Genomic DNA, 17,202 nt, shown 5'->3' with positions numbered 1-17,202 from the left:
ACAGTCACCAACAGTCACCAACAGTCACCAACAGTCACCAACAGTCACCAACACGGACTATATTTCTGTGCCTCATTGCTGGAAAATGTCCTTCTTCTGTGTCCCTCAAAATTAAATTGTAGAAGGATTTTTAAAAACAATCAAAGGGAGTCTTCTGTGTGAGCTCTCAATTTGAAACGCTTCATAAATGAGATATTCTGGTTACAAAATAAGTCAAATTTATTGTAAAGGGGCACCATTTATCTCCAGAAATATCACTGAACTGACCAGTTGGGTTTCCCTGGGGCTCACTGCTCACTTTCAAGTGGCTCTGGGTGCTTCACCACGGAGTGAATCCAGATGTCATTTAACAGCAAAAACATAAAAGGCATTAATCTCCATCTCATTAATTCAGCTCTGCTCCTTTGAGCGTGAGGAGACTGGAGAAAGCTGACTGGAATTCATGTTGGGGAAAGACAAATGCGTGAACCACACACTTAGGATCAGCTGAGCTGGAGTCTAATTTAGAGCGTATGTTAAATTTCCAATGCCTCAGGATGAAGCTTCATGTAAATGCTCAGCCATGTTTTATGAAATGAAAGGGCTGTCACATACTTCCATGAGATCTGTCTCCTGTAGCACACTTGAATGTTTGTTTTTCTTTCCAGCATGATGGATGAACCGTTGTTTGCAATGTTTTTTTTTTCCTTAGGTCACTAGATTAGTGCAGGTTTGTTTTCTTTTCAGAATAACTTGACATTTACAGGTACCATAAGTGGGGATGTGTGTGTTTGGAAGGAGCACATTCTAGTTCGAATCGTGGCCAAAGCGCACACGGGCCCAGTCTTCACCATGTACACCACGCTGAGAGACGGGCTGATAGTCACAGGGGGCAAGGAAAGACCGTAAGTACCTGATGCCAGCTTCCCCGCTCTGAGGGCTCTGGCGCTGTGATAGCATGCAGCCTGTATGAAGGGATTACAAGTAGGGCAAATTCCTACTTCATGTTACAAAAATGATACAAGTCCTAAAATGGTATAAAAACAGAATATTTGTATTGTTTGGTAAAGGCGTTGAGATCCTGTGTGCTTCTAACCATCCAGCTTCATGTATTTCCGCTTGCAGTTAATAAAAGAGGGAAAGGGGATTTGGAAAGTGGAGGAAATGTGGACAATGCTTCTTGCAGGTCAAAGGAAGGGGGGGCCCTGAAGCTTTGGGACCAGGAGTTAAAGCGATGCCGGGCTTTCCGACTGGAGACCGGCCAGATCATCGACTGCGTGCGCTCCGTGTGCAGGGGCAAGGTGAGGCCTGACCGCTTCCTCCAGAAACCCGCTTCCTTCCGCCCACCCTCCAGTCCGTCCGTCGTCTTACCACTTCATGCAGTTCGGGGCCGCAGGGGAGCAGGAGCCTGTCCCAGCAAGCAGGGGCCCAAGGCAGGATACATCCTGGACGGAATGCCGGCCCATCGCAGGGTATACACACACACAGACGCACGCAAACACACACACACAGGGACCAGATTTCCCAGAAGCCGGAATACCCACCAGCACGTATTTAAACTGAGCACCTGGAGGAACCCCCAGGCGAACGAGGGGAAGACGTCCAAACTCCACGCGGACAGCAAGCCAGGGAGTTGAATTCGGGACCCCGGCGCCGCTGTACCACCCGTTTCCTTCTGTCCCCTTGATCCAAGTGAAACTCGACAATCCGACTAAGGAAGGTGTCTTTCACAGGCTGTCCGGCTCACTGCGTGATAAGCAGTCTGCATCTGTTGGCGTTTGTGAAACACGGAACAGACAGTCCTGAGAGAGCTTCCTGAGAAGGCAGACTTGTGCAGTGAGAGGGGGACACTAAAATACCAGCATGAGCAGTTTCGGTTTCACCAGGCCATGATCAAAGGGTTTCTACATCGTGTTAAACATGTCCCTGCTGCCAGCTGGAAGAAAACCATTCATGTTTAACGTGTTATGATTTTAGGGCAAAATCTTGGTCGGCACCAGAAATGCAGAGATCATCGAAGTCGGGGAGAAGAATGCAGTGTGCAACATCCTCGTCAACGGGCACATGGACGGGCCCATCTGGGGCCTAGGGACCCACCCCACGCGGGACGTCTTCCTGTCTGCGGCCGAGGACGGCACCGTGCGGCTCTGGGACATTCCCGAAAAGGTGAGCCGGGGGTCACTTGAGGCGCGAGGTGAAGAACGGGAAAGCAGCGCTCCGGGGTCCGGTTCCTGAAGTAAAAACTGTTTTATATAATATGTGAATTAGTATCGTTAGAGGTGGAGGAGAATAACACTTGTTTTATAGCTAACGGATCTAGGAAACCTGAGAAATTGCATGTTGAAAACATGACAAGGTCCAGTCTGTAAGCAGATACTATGGGACTTTAAGGGTGTTCTCCTTAGAGGAGGATTCGCCCTGTTGAGTGTTAGTGGAGTTCTTGTCGAGCTCTGATGGGACGTGAGTGACGGATTGTTCTGCATTCTGTGTTCCTTGCCAAAACAGAAGATGCTCAACAAAGTGAACCTGGGCCACGCGGCCCGCACCGTCAGCTACAGCCCCGAAGGGGACATGGTGGCCATTGGCATGAAGAACGGGGAGTTCATTATCCTGCTCGTGACCTCGCTGAAGATCTGGGGCAAGAAAAGAGACCGCAGGTCCGCCATCCAAGACATACGGTGAGAAACCGGAGGAAAAAATCACACCGTCCAAAGAACGAGTGGCAAGGGCAGTCTTCCACTGTAAGTGGTGTTGGAGGGGCCTGTAGGTGGTGCTCTCCCCTCTGGATTCGAATTTCCAAACCTGCTTCCCACTATGGTGACCAGGGACACTGTTGCTGAGAGGTGCTGTCCTGGTTTTAAGCTGAGGTCCCGACTACATGGCCATTACAGATCCCATGGTACTCTTCCAAAGAGCAGGGGTGTTAAACCCTGTGTCCTGACTTTGGGCTTGAACTAACTGCCCCCCTAAAAGCTGTATTTTAAATGGAAAATAGAAAGAAAGAAGTTTCCCACTTCTGTGCTTAAAAGTGCTCTGGGATGAAAAGCACTATAGAAACACCATTTTTTTAAATTGGGAAGCCCCTCTGATGTGTGTTCTGTGTGCTTGTAAAAACATACAAGTGACAAGAGAAGATACGAAGAGTTTAGTGTACATTTGGATTCTGATTTGCACTACTCTCTCGGGGGGCTTTGGAGCTCGTTTGGCTGTTAGTAGCTAGTAGAGCCATGGTCCTTGTTCAGCTGTTTCTTGAAGAAAGCCTGGGCATCAAGAGACTCTCCCCCACAACCTTTTTAAACTGCAGCTCCAAGCGGTGTCCTCTGGTTTATATTTCAGTGTCACTTCCTGTGAGAATACTGCTTTGTGTACAGCACACAGTAGCACAGCAGCCTGGTAATCAAATTACTGGTTCAAATCCCTCAGCCGGCAGAGGAATCCTACTCCGTTGGGCCCCTGAGCAAGGCCCTTCACCCCAGCTGCTCCAGGGGCGCTGTGCAATGGCTGACCCTGCGCTCTGACCACAGGCTTCTCTCTCCCTGTCTGTGTGTCTCATGGAGAGCAAGCTGGGGTATGCGAAAAGACGAATTGCTAATGCAAGAAATTGTATAGGGCTAATGACGTGATGTTATGTTATAATCGCTGTCTCTCTAGGTTCAGTCCCGACTCTCGCTACCTCGCTGTGGGCTCCAGTGAGAGTGCTGTGGATTTCTATGACCTGACTCTGGGGCCGGCTCTCAACAGAGTCAACTGCTGCAGAGACATCCCCAGCTTCGTCATGCAGATGGATTTCTCTGCCGACAGCAACTTTATTCAGGTGCAGCGTGCGGGCCGCCTTCGTTTAGGTTAATTATCTGTGCAGTTAAACTTGCTGGATGGAAAACCATCTCCTTTCCTATATTCTGCTTATACTTAAACATCAGCCATTTCTAAGTCTAAAGTGAGGATTGCACAGCGTTTTAGAAACCTGGCTACATCTCTAAACCAGAGCGAACGCTTCCTTCACGTTCAGGTATAGAATGAAACCGTGCAGTGGGCACCTTCATGTGCCTGTGTGGAAGATTGCCCTGTCACAGGCTCACGATCTGCTCTTCCTCTTGCCTTTAAAGTTGTCGACTGGAGCCTACAAACGCCTGGTATATGAGGTGCCTTCAGGAAAGCAGGTTACAGAGCAGGCAGTGATCGACAGGCTGACATGGGCTACATGGACTAGGTGAGTGTGAATGTGTAAATGCTTGGGGGGGAAGGGTTTTTTCCCCTCTGTTTGTGTCAAAGTATTGCTGTTTTCAGCATAGAAAATAACTGTATGAGTGATTTAGAAAAATGCCTTTAAGAAGCCATTTTCTGAGTGCCACCCCCAACTACCAACTCAGACAGATATTTCGCTCCTTACAAATATACCCAACTCTTAGCCTCTTCTGAGGCTAGCATATTAAGAGGTTGCCTTATCTGGTCCTGGAGAGCCACCTTCATTAACCATCTGTGTGCGAAGGGGCGTCTGATTAAACCATGTCCTGCGTCATGAACTCAAAAGCAGACAGAGCTGGTTTGAGACTGCTACATGCTGTTCGTGTTTTTTTTTTCCTGAAGGATCTCCCTATACCTTCCATTAAACAAGAAATGTGCTTAAGTAGCTTGCTAATTTGTATCTCCTAAGATTTGCAAGAGTGTCTTGTTGGGGGAAAAAAAACATTTTTAGATTGTGTCTAATCCAAGGCCAGGAAAGAAGATGGGCAGCCATGGCCTTGTAGTGTATCAATCACACTACATATTGAGTATTACATATCATATATGTGTATTACATTTATAATATTATATAGTGTTTCAATTACTCAGTGAATTGTGTATACTATATGTTATATGTGATATATAATCTATACCGTGTATTATATAATGTATCAATTACTGCTTATTATATATTACTTATATAGTGTATCGATTACTCTATGTATTGTATATAACATACACAGTATATAGATTATATATAACATGTACAGTATTATACAGTGTATCTGTTACACTACGCATTGTGTGTCGATCATTTCACTTGTTGTAAAAGCTGCCAACAGCAACAGAAAGCAGTGCTGTACTTGCGCTCTGACTGACCGCTCACTGCTCTGCTGGTTCCCAGTGTCCTGGGTGACGAGGTGGTGGGGATCTGGTCCCGCAATACTGATAAAGCCGACGTCACCTGTGCCTGTGTCTCGCACTCTGGTCTCAACATCGTCACAGGCGATGACTTCGGAATGGTAAAGCTGTTTGACTTTCCATGTCCAGAAAAGTTTGTAAGTATAATCTGTTTATGATACACTGGTTGTGTTTTCTTTGTGAATTATGCTGATAACTTTACCTCAGTAAAAGAATGTCTAAAAACAGTATTAAACATTAGTGTTCAGGATATGGACTTTTTTTTTGCTATTAGGTTTCCTCCTTGCTTTGTTGTAACTTAAGTAAATGAAATACTGTATATTGCATATGTGGAACTTAAGATTTTAGCACTATTAGTGTATTTGTTTTTATAAATAAGGAAGACTAAAAATGTTACTCCCTATACCAGTTATTACATTGTAGGGGTTTTTAGATCACTGTTTCGATACTGATTTTGAGTAAATGATATTTGCAGTCGTTTTCACCACTGTTATACATGTGTACTGTTAAAATTTACTTTTACCATGAATCAGTATTAACATAAATTTAGTTTAGAGCTAGCATTGCAAAAAATATTTTTTCCTCCTGTGTTCTCTCCCTTTCCAGCCTGTCAGCTCTTGGGTTGCTTTCTGCACTGTGCACGTACAATATTTACAGACTGGTTTCATGTTCCTACAGGCTAAACACAAAAGGTTTCTTGGTCATTCCGCTCATGTGACAAATATCCGATTTGCGTGTGGGGACCGGTACGTGATCAGTGCCGGTGGCGATGATCGCAGGTAAAGTGTCGATTCGTAGAGTGCCCGTACTTCAGTTTCAATCAATGGTATCCCACCAAAACAAAAGCCCTTTCCTTTTTAACCCTCACCCAAAGAGTTCAGAGTGGGCACGCCGTAGGGACCCTGCTGTTTCTAACTCCTGTCCCCTGTGCCCTCTGCTCCTGTCCGCAGCCTGTTTGTGTGGAGATGTGTCCATGCTCCTCACTGAAGGCGGTCCTCGCACAGGGGCAGCATGGAGAGATGTCAGCATGACCCAGGAGGAGGGGAGCTGTGAGAGATGTCCTCCTTCAGGACAACTGCATGGTTTTTTTTTTTAAAAAAGGCAATTGAGAGTCTGGCAGCTAGAACAATGTAACTCAACTTACTCACTGCCCAAGATCCACTTTTTCAAAAAAAGGTACGAGAGGTGTGTGTCTGAGATGCTACAATATACAGTACACCTCCATGAACCCAATTCCTGTGCATCAGACACAACCTTCTTTTTCTGTGGTACACAAGGAGAGCCTTTCATTCAATCATGAGGACTCTAAAACAGCCACCAGCTTCACCTTCTTTTAATTAAAAAAAAGTTTTCTTTAAAGTTTGATATTTTTTGGGGGGCAGGATTGTACCAGTGAGATAGATGCAGATTGTAAAATGCCATTTTTCATAGGTGTAGCAAACATGTTGAGCCTTAAATGAACTGTTTTCTTTTTTGGAACATCTGTAAGGCTTAGGTGAAACATTTCAGTTTGGTTTTTATATTTTGAGATTTTTGTTTGCTAATGAGTGTTTGAATGAGGAAAATAAAGTATCCCGAGGCCTTCTTCCTGAATGTACCATCCGAATTATGTCCTGGATGTCAGCATGCCAAAGCATACTATGCACTATATACTTGTACCAATCACTGTGGTAACCCTGATGGTTTGTTAATGTAATTGTGCTGTTTACCATTTTAACCCAAGAATATTGTGTTAATAACTTAAAAATGTGATCCTGTCAACCATAACGTAGCACTGACTTGTGCAAATGATCTGATACCTATGTACATATTCACTGTGTGTGTATGTGCGTGTCTGTTTGTGTGGGCGCGCGCATGGCTTTAATGAACTAAGAACAGACAATCCCTTTGAACCAAAAGAAAAAAAAATATCAGAACTTTGGCTTTTACTGCACTTGTTTTCCTTCTCCCTGGATCACTATTTTAAGTGTGCTGCTAAAACGTTTTCTTAAATCATATCAATGGAAAACTGAGGTATTGTACTGTAGCTATTTTTTACACAAAAAACCATAACAGCTCTAATCTTGCTCAACAGGAATGTCTTACTGTACTGAGAATCCGTCTAAGTGCAAAAATGTTTTTTTCCTGATTATCATTATTTTGTACATAAGTTTCATAGGTACAAGGTTCAGTGCTACTGAATATTAGTTTTCCTGATATCAATATGTATAATTTGTAAAGACATTCTTTTGTATATTTTTTGTGAAATGTTTCTTAAAATTTTAATAAATCATTTTCGGATATTTTTTTTAGATTATTTTTAAAAGGAAAAGTTCAAAGTTTAATATTGCTGAAACCACTTGTAGTGCGGGGAAGTCAATGAGTCAATTCATATAATTATGGTTAAAGAAAACACTTCAGGCGCTTGGAAAAGTCATAAGACCTTCAATGAAGCAACATGACAAAGTGACTGAAAACAGAAGTCAACTTCTATACAGTACAGTTATAATGCACGTTTTTGAGAATTTAGTTTACAAACACGGATAAATCTTCTTTAAAAAAAAACAGATCACAAAGTTTGGAATCTTTTTATGCTAAAAACCTGGGACCCAGAATGAAATTAGAAATAAACAAAAATTCAGAAACCACGTTTTCTTCAGCACTGTTGTCAAGGGAGGACTGTCCATGCCACATGATCTTTAACTGATGGGAAGAAAAAGATAAATATGTAAGTATAGAATAAAGTATAGTTCAAATCAACAAATTTGATAATACGTCTGGTAGTGGAAATGATGAGATATTCTTTAATGAACTGACCTAAAGTTACTGGCAATTGGGAAAGTGTCAATGTTCTTTTTTTACAGTCACAATTGTTGAGATTATGCATTTTTAAAATGGCCTGAGGTTAATCATCTACAAAGCAGATTAAAAAGTGAAATACCTGTTTTGGGCTTTTGTCCATTTCAGTGCGTGTCTTGGAGGTAATGAAACAGATGGATGGTAAAAATTACAGTCTGGACGTTTACACTGGGTTGTAAATCGACATGGCTGCAAAATCAAGAAAATAAATTACAGGGGCAACATTTGGTACCAAGTAGAAGAGTTCTCCACCTTACAGAGGAACATAGAAATTCTTATAGGGTAAAACATTTCTTACTTTAGGGTGGTAAAACTGGCAATCCAACTTCCTGCAGTCCGGGAAAAAACGACAGATGTTGCCAGATGACTGAGGCACTGAAAAACAAGAGACGCTCGGCCATTCATACAGAATTTCTCTTTGCATTTCGAGCAACATAAACCGAGAAGAGAGACCATGAGCTTTGCAAGAGTACAAATAATAACGAACCGTTCTCACACCTGTAAAAGTCAAAAGCAAACTAAGATTCAAAGCTAACAGAGATTCTGACTGATGACAGGGGGTGTTTTTTTAATTCTAAAATAATCTGAGCCCCATGAGTCAAGGGTTTGGCCCTTTAATCTAAAGCCTCCCCAAGCAAAGAATAATCTTACCTGGCTTCACTGGCAGAGCTGGGCCTCTCCTGCTGGCATGAGTATACGGACAGTCTGCTTTGGTGCACTTGGCATCATATTTACAATTTGGATGAACAAATAAACATTTGTCACCAAACTTGCAACTGGGAAAGGTTCTGCAAAGGATAAAAGAGTAGAAAAAAATGAATCATAAGATGTTAAGACTAATTCCTCATGTATATTTGGGTTTTACGTCCTAAAAGCATTCCAGAGTATGTAGAAAGCCATTTTTGAATTTTAAAGCCAGTTTTAAAGCAGAAAGTGCCTTTTGTGGTTTTGTTTAGTTGATCTACATTTCTGAAGCAAAGGCATACCATGAAGGCTTAGTAAATTAATATTAAAACACTTCAATAAACATATTTTTGAAAGCATTAACTGAAAATAACCTATGAAAGTATTAATTGATAATGGAGTTACATATCTGGAAAAAACAACTGTGTGTTGGAAAGATCAGGCCAAGTACTAGCAAGAGCACGACAATCTGGGTATGGCTTCACTCTCCAGCTTACTTGCACAATGTGGTGGGGTGATGGTACACACACTCAGCCCCGCTTTTGCAGACTGGCCAATACTTGCAACGTTCCAGGACCTTCTGCCGTTTAATGGGGACGACATCCGTTTCCCCTTCATCTACAGAGAGATTTTGACGACATTTTGAAAAGGCACAAAAACGACCTTATCTCTACGTGGAGAGGTCATTTAAACAGGCTTCCAAGTTGTCTCCACTGGTGAAGGCTCTCGCCCATATGGAGGTTAGGTTCGATCATCTCGGTGTCTAGTCAAGTCACTGGCCGACTGTAACCAGGGTAAGATGGGAATAGTCAGCCAGGACTCTCGGATTCCAAGACCCCTGTGGCTTCAAGAATTCTTCCACAGTCGAGGTGTTGTTCCAGAGGGATTCTCCTCTCCTCCATTAAGGGCTGAGCCTCCTGCAAGGGGCTGGACAGCCAGCAAGGTGCTACAAGTGGAGTGGCCTGAAGGTGGGCGGGTCAGAGGAGTGTCTACACTTCCTCCTTTTCCCCATGTGCGGCTGCAGGGTTCACAGCCCAGACACGAAAAACATACAACTGGTGACTCTAAATCGGGTGGGGAAACATTAAACCGCCGGTGATCGATAAGAAAATTATTCTTTATATATACAAATGTTACACAGATAAAGATATGCTTACGATGCTCAATGTATATTTAAAAGGAAATGTAAATGATGTCTGCAATTATGTGCCGTTTGTGTACGGGATGCTTACACCTCTTATTATAAGAGTCTAATTATTTTAGTGGAACTAACAAAAAAGCTAAGAAATCTATACAAGTTACAATTACTATTCATGATACATGTACATGACATCATTTCAATAATCTTAAAATTAAGATTCCTCTAGACATGAAAACTATTCGTATTTATATTCCTAATATTCTCAAATGGTAAAATAGTTATGGTGGATAAAGATAGTTATTTTTACCATCAGAATAATCCAATTCACGTTCAAGTCGCTGGTGCACATTCATCTTGGGTTTCCTATCCAGTTGTCTCGCTGACAACTTGCTCTTAATTATTTTTACATTTTCCTTTAAGACAGTGTCCTCGGCGTCCCTGTCCTCCTCGTCCATGTATCCCTGGGGACTGGGAACCCCGTCCAATGTCACAATAAATTTAGGGCTTGGACAGTGCCTAGGCTCAGATGCATCCCTGCAGTAGGAAGAAAAAAGTACAAGGAGTGCACAAGAGTGGATGAAAAGATCACCACTGTTATACAGCAGTATCAGGTCAATAGCAAGGTCTCTCAAAAATAAATATGAGTCATTTATACCTTGTAATTGCATAAATCAGGTTTTTCATTTTACATATTCAAATTGCTTTAACAAAACTCCAAAACAAAGCCTAAAACATTTTCATTAAAAAAAGACATTTAGTGTACACCAGGTGTTTCCAAGAGCAGAACCACTGTGATTCAAGTTGACTGCCATGTATTGCATTTTGCTTTCTGTGCAAGTATTTAACTGCATTCAGTGAAAACTCAAAATCTCAGAGTTGTAAATACCTCGTCTGCGCCACGCTAGTGGACACCTCTTTGAACTCCACAGGCACCAAGGTGCCAAGCCTGCTCCTGACTGACCCCACATCTTCGAGCTGAGACCTCTTCAAGATGAAGGAGCGGGTGTCATTGGGCTTCACCGCTGACATCTCAGACACCCCAGCTGGTGCACAAACACAGCCATCAGCACCATACACATGCAATCCTCATGTCTTATCAAACACAAGTGTTCAATCATCTAAGAAAAGGTCTTGCTTTACACTGCAAGCAACCAACGGCACAAATTAATAACCTATATGTACACAAATTAAGAAAAAGACCGCTTTGTTTGTTATACGATGCAGCTCAATGCATATAAAGCTCCCTCCCTGGTATGATCCATTCTCATCACTGACCTTGAAGTCTTCTCAGACTTTCCTCTTGTGTGTCAGGCTGAAGCCGGGAACCCAAAGACCTTGTCTGCACTAGAAGATCAAAGGATCTTGTAAAGCAAGTAAAACTAAGTGGAATGTACTGTAAACTCTTGAGACCACAGCAAACCCAAGAAAAGTGCCTGGTGCCTATATCTTCCCGCCATTTTAGTTTTTATCAAACGAAAAGGAATGCTGGGTAACAATGATGAGCAGCCATGTTCATCTGAATTACCGGGCACTGGAATCCCGCAGGCAAGTGTTGGAGGTTAATGCGGGAGCAGATATTTAAGAAGTCAAGACCACCAACCTGGCCGTCTCTCTGAAACGGTTTCCATGGGGGCACGTGTCTGGAGTGAGAACTCCGCAGACCGAAGGGACTCCTGGACCTGCTGGACAGCTGCACCCATGTCTTCACTGGCAGAGCGAGTCCGGGGGGCTACAGGGACCATCTGCCTCTGGGGGGCTGCTGCTGCAACAGGATGGAGCAACAGCAGAAAAAGGCTGGTCAAAGGACCTGACTCGTTACAGATAACCAGAGTTTGGGTCTAATTTTGGGTTTCATGTTCGTTTCTTTCCGAGAGGAATGACACAAAACATCCCAATGCCAGATAGAGAGATGCCCTTCAAACTTGAACCTGGGGCATTTAGTTTGCTCATTTGAGGTACAGGGATAGTGGTGCCACAGATGGCGGTGTATAAAGTCATAGAAGGAAAGCACATATCTGTGGTACAATCCCTTACACACTGGTGCTTTGGCTAAGGGTTACATGAACATGGTTCAAAGACCGCAAAATCATTTTCTAGTTGTCCTAATAATTACTGCACACTGCAGTTTCTCTATAATTCTGCAATGAAACAGAAGCTTTACTGAAGAAACTACGGTCTTTCTGAACCTCGGTTGCCTAGAACACACAGTATACACATCATATCTGTTACCTGTAGGATAATTAGTCGTTTTAGAGACAGACTCCTGGGCCTCAGAAATGGCTTTTAAAATCAGATTCTTATTTGCTTGCTTTGAGGGTGGAAGAGTAGGCCTGAAATAAAACAGAAACACAGCTTTAGACCCCACAGTTCGCTTCAAACCAGGTGGGCTAGGATAGCTAGAAGAACTGCTCAAGGCAGACTCTTCAGTGGCCAAACTGAAGCTCACACTGGCTCTAGTATATGTTTTCTACACGCAAATATACGTATAATCTTACATTGCACAGCACATGGAGAGAAACGAATATTGTGTAGTAATGGAGGATAACAGATGTTTGTGATCCTTGTGAATGGATTCATGAGACAAGGGTCTCCAGTACTCACAAGCAACCCCAGAGGTGTGCGATGTTTTATGTTTCTTGCAAAGGAACGGGGATGAGTGAATGAACTGTGCTGTACAGATCTATTAGTGTTCGGATCTCAGAAAGACAGCAAGCAGGGTCCAAGCCCTGTACAAGGAGTGGTGAGGCACGCAGCACCTTCGCTCGGGTTTAGAAGGCAGGGAGACGCTGCTGGAGAGGCCGCCACTCCGTGCACCATAGTTCTCTTCTTCCTCTTCCTCTTGCTCATCGCTGTCCAGGTCTTCCTCCGCAGTCTTACTCACTCGGACAATAGAGCTCACCACTGGAGCCTTCCTCTTCCAAGACATGTCCTCCTTTAGAAAGACCAGGGAAGTAAATCCTTTTTACTGCCCGCTGACTCAACCCACTGCACCCACTGGCGTGAACAGAAGATGTAACAGACAGGTTTCTCAATGGGGAAACCAAATTTTAAAATACCAGTTAATTCAGTTAACTTCTCCGAAAAAAATAAAAAATAAAAACCGTAATGTAAAAAAATCCTAAGTTAGAGACAAGAAAATTAGTTATATGCTTCATAGCACACAGAGAAAAAGAAGCCATTACCAGGACAAACATATGGCTCAGTCTGAGCTTTAGAAGGGGAAACAAATTCTTGCAATAGGTATTTCTCAATAACTCCTACTCACTTCTCTGGGAGCTCTGTTGATGTGTAACTTGGCTGATCTGATGCTCTGTCCACTGCTGTCCTGCAGCCTGCTGTAGAGTCCTAGGGATGTTTCTGTGGGTCCAAGCGCCTCTGCAGGCCTGTAGCTGCACGGCCTGCCTTCGTCTGCTCGACCGGCAGGCTGCGAGCTGCTGTCCGACATGCTGGCAGATTGCTGGCTGCCCGGCGGAGGCCTGGAAGGCTCTGCTGTGGGTCGACCAGAGCTGTAGGTCAAGGTGACCAGGGGTCTCTTCCGCAGGCCCGCGGAGGAAGCCGCGTCTCCCGCAAACCTCAGGTCCTCATCGATGAGGTCATCGTCAGGCTCAGGCTTGATGTCAATAATGGCCTCTTCAGACAAGGGCTCTACGAGGGGCTTCACCGTTGACATCAAACGCGGGACATTCCTCTCCGTCGACCTCCTGTAACGGGGACATGAAATTGGCGGCGCCTGACTTTGCATGGTTCATTCCGGAGTGCAATAAAATCCCCTAACGAGGCAAGTCATTCCACACATGCAGCACATAAAACACAGCTTAGCATACACTGCGCTTGAACGGAATATGTTCTAGTCTTCCTGAATCTATTCCATGCCGAAAGGAAAAGAAAAGAGACAACGTTCTGACTTTCTGAATCTATTACAGTTAAGACCGAAAAAAGAGAGACTGAAACAGATGAAGACTAAGTGATAGTATTGGCACCCCTACTAAAAGTACTAAGAAAGCTTAATTTAATTTGACCCCTGAAGCAGCTCTGTAAAGCCAGGTCTTCACAGTCTGGCGAGGAGATAACCTCTCTCTTCTTCCTACACAAGGACACGTGAGGCTCCTCCTACCTGCCGCTGGAGACCTGGTGCTCCTGGGAAGAGCTGGTGGACACCCAGGAGTCCGTGCGGTCTGCGCGAGAGCTGGACACGGCCAGGCCCCGCGGCTCCTCGTCCCGCCGGTTGGCGCTCCCGCCGCAGGGCGGCCTGCCCTTCCCTGCCAGCAGCTCGGCGCTGGCGTCCGTGCAGGCGAGCTGTGGCTTCAGGACCGAGGGCTCTGCTCGCACGAGAAACAAGACGAACCGCAAGTCAGCTCCGCACAGGAAGAATACACCTCCTCCTTTTAAAACTAAACTATAAATCTGATTAGACTGGCACTGTTAATTTTACTGTAGATTACATAGTTTCCGCAGTATTAATAATAAGAAAAGATCACTTTATTAGCCCTATACAATTTCTTACATTAGGAATTTGTCTTTTCGCATACCCCAGCTTGCTCTCCATGAGACACACAGGCACACAGACGGGGAGAGAGAAGCTTGGGGTCAGAGCGCAAGGTCAGCCATTTATACAGCACGCCTGGCGTAACTGGGCTTAAGGGCCTTGCTCAGGGGCCCAAAAGAGAAGGATTCCTCTGCCGGCCGTGGGATTTGAACCGGCAACCTTCCAGCCACAGGTGCTGATCCTTAGCCACAGGGCCACCACTTCGCCACAATCCTCACACACATATAGCACAGGCAATGGGGATCCCCACCAATGTACAGCCCCACCTGGATGATGCGCTGACAGATATAGTGCACCAGTACTCTCCCCACACATCAGCTCTCAGTGGGGAGGAGAACAGAATGATGAAGCCAATTCATAAATGGGGATTATTAGGAGGCCACAATTGGTAAATGCCAATGGGAAATTTGGCCAGGACATGAGGATAACATCCCTACTCTTTGAGAGAAACGCCCTGGGATTTTTAATGACCACAGGTCAGGACCTCAGTTTTACGTCTCATCCGAAGGACGGAGCCTTGTTTAACAGTATAGTGTCCCCATCACTGTACGGGGGCAACAGGGTGAGCGTCCCCTACTGGTAACACTAACATCTCTTCCAGCAGCAACCTTAGCTCTCCCAGGAGGTCTTCGAGCTAGGTTCTGGCCAGGCTCACATCTGCTGAGCTTCAGTGGGCTGCTAGTTGTGAGATGCAGGGGGATATAGCAAATGCAATACATTTAAAATATCTGGTAAAAAAAACAGATTTCGTTTTTTTTTGTCAATGGTGTGAGCTTCTCAACTGTTAAGAATTCAAGCTAATGTGAAACCTAAAATGTGAATGAAAAGGAGTAATTGAAGAGGGGTTGGGAGCTGGGAATTATTATTTTTTTTTACTTACCAACAGCAACTGATCGCAGTTTTTCTAGAACACCGTGTAACCTGGAAGAGAGGATAAGGGAATGACTGTTTCACCTGACATAAGCCAAAGCTCCTACAGGAGAACTGACATGAGTATGAGTCAATGAATGAATGAAATCCACAATTCTGGACAAGAACGCCGACATAAAACTGCTCACAAACCTACCAAATAGTGAATTTGATGGTGTTGTTCCCAAGGAACAGAGAGAGATCATCCGCCATCTGTTGGGCATTCTTCTTATTAGCCACCATAACCATGATGTAATCGGGAAGTTCTTCATCTAATGAACACAAATAAAGAGACCTTGTTTAGCAGTTTGAAGAGAGCACCACCCCTACTAAACACTAGTGTCATCCAATTCTACTAAATGATACACCACATATAAGAATGAAAAGACTCAGACAGCGAGAACGGCAATTGATCTTGTGGGGGAAAAAAAGCAGTATGCGATTTAGTAAAATAACTTGGAAAACGTTTATTTCCCTTCTAATAAAAGTCTAACTTACCCACATAAGCGCCCAGTTCCTGCAACTTCCCCTTAATTGCAGCCTGGAAAACAGCATAAATAAACTGATGATTAATTAAATAATTCATTTCCGTTTCTCTCGAAAAAGAGGGGAGTGCAATTGTCGCTTTTCAATCTGGCATCAAGCGTGTAGAAATGAACTCGAAACAATTCCAAAATATTTGACCCCAAAGGTTCTGCTCAGTTAATTACAGATTCACCTCTGATCCAAATCTTTCGAGGAGATACTATGAAACAATCCTTAACTTCATTCTAAAACGGTGTCTTCGAATACAGTATTTCCATCATTATTTTATTGAAAAGCATTAAAGCACAAACTCGGAAATGGCGTTTTATACCTTTCAGCGAAAAAACAAAAAACCTTACTGTTACTGTACGTAACAGATGGTAGCTACACCTAGGAACACATCACATACTAAGCACGGAAGCAATAACAATGTTTTTGTTATTGCAAGGTATTTTGTTTGGAGATTTAGTTAGAAATCTCAGAATAAGAGTGACGGCTTTTGTTTTAAGCCAGTCTAACTTAAGCAAGCGTTTCCACTGAAATCTCCTGAAAGAAACACACATCGTAAACAAGGCCCCGAGCGCCCCGGCTCACTATTTAGGATGTTTTAAAATGAAAGACAATGAATGAATTTACCCTTATTTTCTTGCTTATCTCCGTTCCAATCTCCATGATAGTTTTAAAGCGGTATTTCAATGTATTCAATGTCGTTTTGAAGTATTACTCGCTTATCTTTAGATCGGCATTGCTTCAGCCTTGGTTTAACAGACACAACCGCTCTAAAGCAAGCGACTCCGCTTCCTCTCGTCGGTCCTCGGAATATTTCGGGTGTTTCCGGCTCTTCGTGGCCGGCGCGGGGAAGCCGCAGATGTCGCGGTCTTATGTCGTCGATTCCTGCAGCCTTGCGCAGATCTGCACAGTTGAACACAAGTTCTTCGATGGCTGATGGTAGATGCAGTATTTTAGGAACAGATCTCAGAAAATCATGACAGTTTTAGAATATATTTAGACTCCGTAGTTTTTAACTACCTCAATTAAATACCCTAAATTCCAATAATTTTCTGTACCTTATGTGTATTATTAGCAAACGCGCTTATCCAACTCAAGCTACGTTAATGGCTTTCATAAAATGTACTTTCGGTGTGTCACAGCAATTTAATTTTACAAATAAAATAAGGGTAGAACAAAGCAGAAGGGCAATGCAAACGCTGGACAAAATTAAACATACTGTTTCATTTAAAGCAGTGTACCGTCTATGGATAATAAAAAGCAGTGAGGCAGCCTAGTGATTTAAACTCCATGTCTCACATTGGCCATAGGACAAACACACAGCTGAGAGTCAAGGACACCCTGCAGAATTACACTGAGAGCTGAGAGATCGCAGGCCCTGTCCAGACAGGTTCAATCCTCTGAGAGCAGAATGGAACCAAAAGGT

General features: G+C 43.8%; 2 protein-coding genes across 9 annotated transcripts in view; one reads left to right on the top strand and one right to left on the bottom strand.

Moving 5' to 3' along the window:
* The window catches only part of eml5 (EMAP like 5), a 71,289-nt gene extending 63,883 nt beyond the window's left edge, over nt 1-7,406 (top strand). For all 6 annotated transcript variants that reach the window (XM_088647890.1, XM_088647893.1, XM_088647891.1 and 3 more), the window contains 9 exons: nt 727-884; nt 1,166-1,280; nt 1,957-2,145; nt 2,485-2,657; nt 3,631-3,793; nt 4,086-4,189; nt 5,108-5,261; nt 5,803-5,903; nt 6,075-7,406. In XM_088647890.1, the coding sequence (XP_088504016.1) occupies nt 727-884; nt 1,166-1,280; nt 1,957-2,145; nt 2,485-2,657; nt 3,631-3,793; nt 4,086-4,189; nt 5,108-5,261; nt 5,803-5,903; nt 6,075-6,111 (1,194 nt within the window). In that variant the 3' untranslated portion in view covers nt 6,112-7,406. The remainder of the gene's footprint in view (nt 1-726; nt 885-1,165; nt 1,281-1,956; nt 2,146-2,484; nt 2,658-3,630; nt 3,794-4,085; nt 4,190-5,107; nt 5,262-5,802; nt 5,904-6,074) is intronic.
* A 122-nt stretch (nt 7,407-7,528) lies between these two features.
* On the bottom strand, nt 7,529-16,597 carry zc3h14 (zinc finger CCCH-type containing 14). Of its 3 annotated transcripts, none has more exons than XM_088647897.1 (17): nt 16,404-16,597; nt 15,741-15,783; nt 15,400-15,514; nt 15,214-15,254; nt 13,902-14,106; nt 13,053-13,488; nt 12,544-12,719; nt 12,017-12,117; nt 11,388-11,549; nt 11,063-11,131; nt 10,674-10,830; nt 10,095-10,321; nt 9,144-9,264; nt 8,614-8,750; nt 8,261-8,337; nt 8,045-8,151; nt 7,529-7,806 (listed from the first exon to the last, which is right to left on the bottom strand). In XM_088647897.1, exons 1-17 carry the CDS (start codon nt 16,437-16,439, stop codon nt 7,803-7,805), a joined length of 2,214 nt encoding a protein of 737 aa, XP_088504023.1. In that variant the 5' UTR covers nt 16,440-16,597; the 3' UTR covers nt 7,529-7,802. The 3 variants fall into 3 exon arrangements, with proteins under 3 accessions (XP_088504023.1, XP_088504024.1, XP_088504025.1); XM_088647898.1 differs by having other exon boundaries at nt 11,388-11,546; XM_088647899.1 differs by lacking the exon at nt 11,063-11,131.
* Nucleotides 16,598-17,202: the final 605 nt, after the last annotated feature.

This window comes from Lepisosteus platostomus, chromosome 10 (genome assembly GCF_059453375.1).
Source record: "Lepisosteus platostomus isolate fLepPlt1 chromosome 10, fLepPlt1.hap1, whole genome shotgun sequence".
Lineage (NCBI taxonomy): Eukaryota > Metazoa > Chordata > Actinopteri > Semionotiformes > Lepisosteidae > Lepisosteus > Lepisosteus platostomus.
This window is presented reverse-complemented; position numbering and strand designations above follow the sequence as displayed.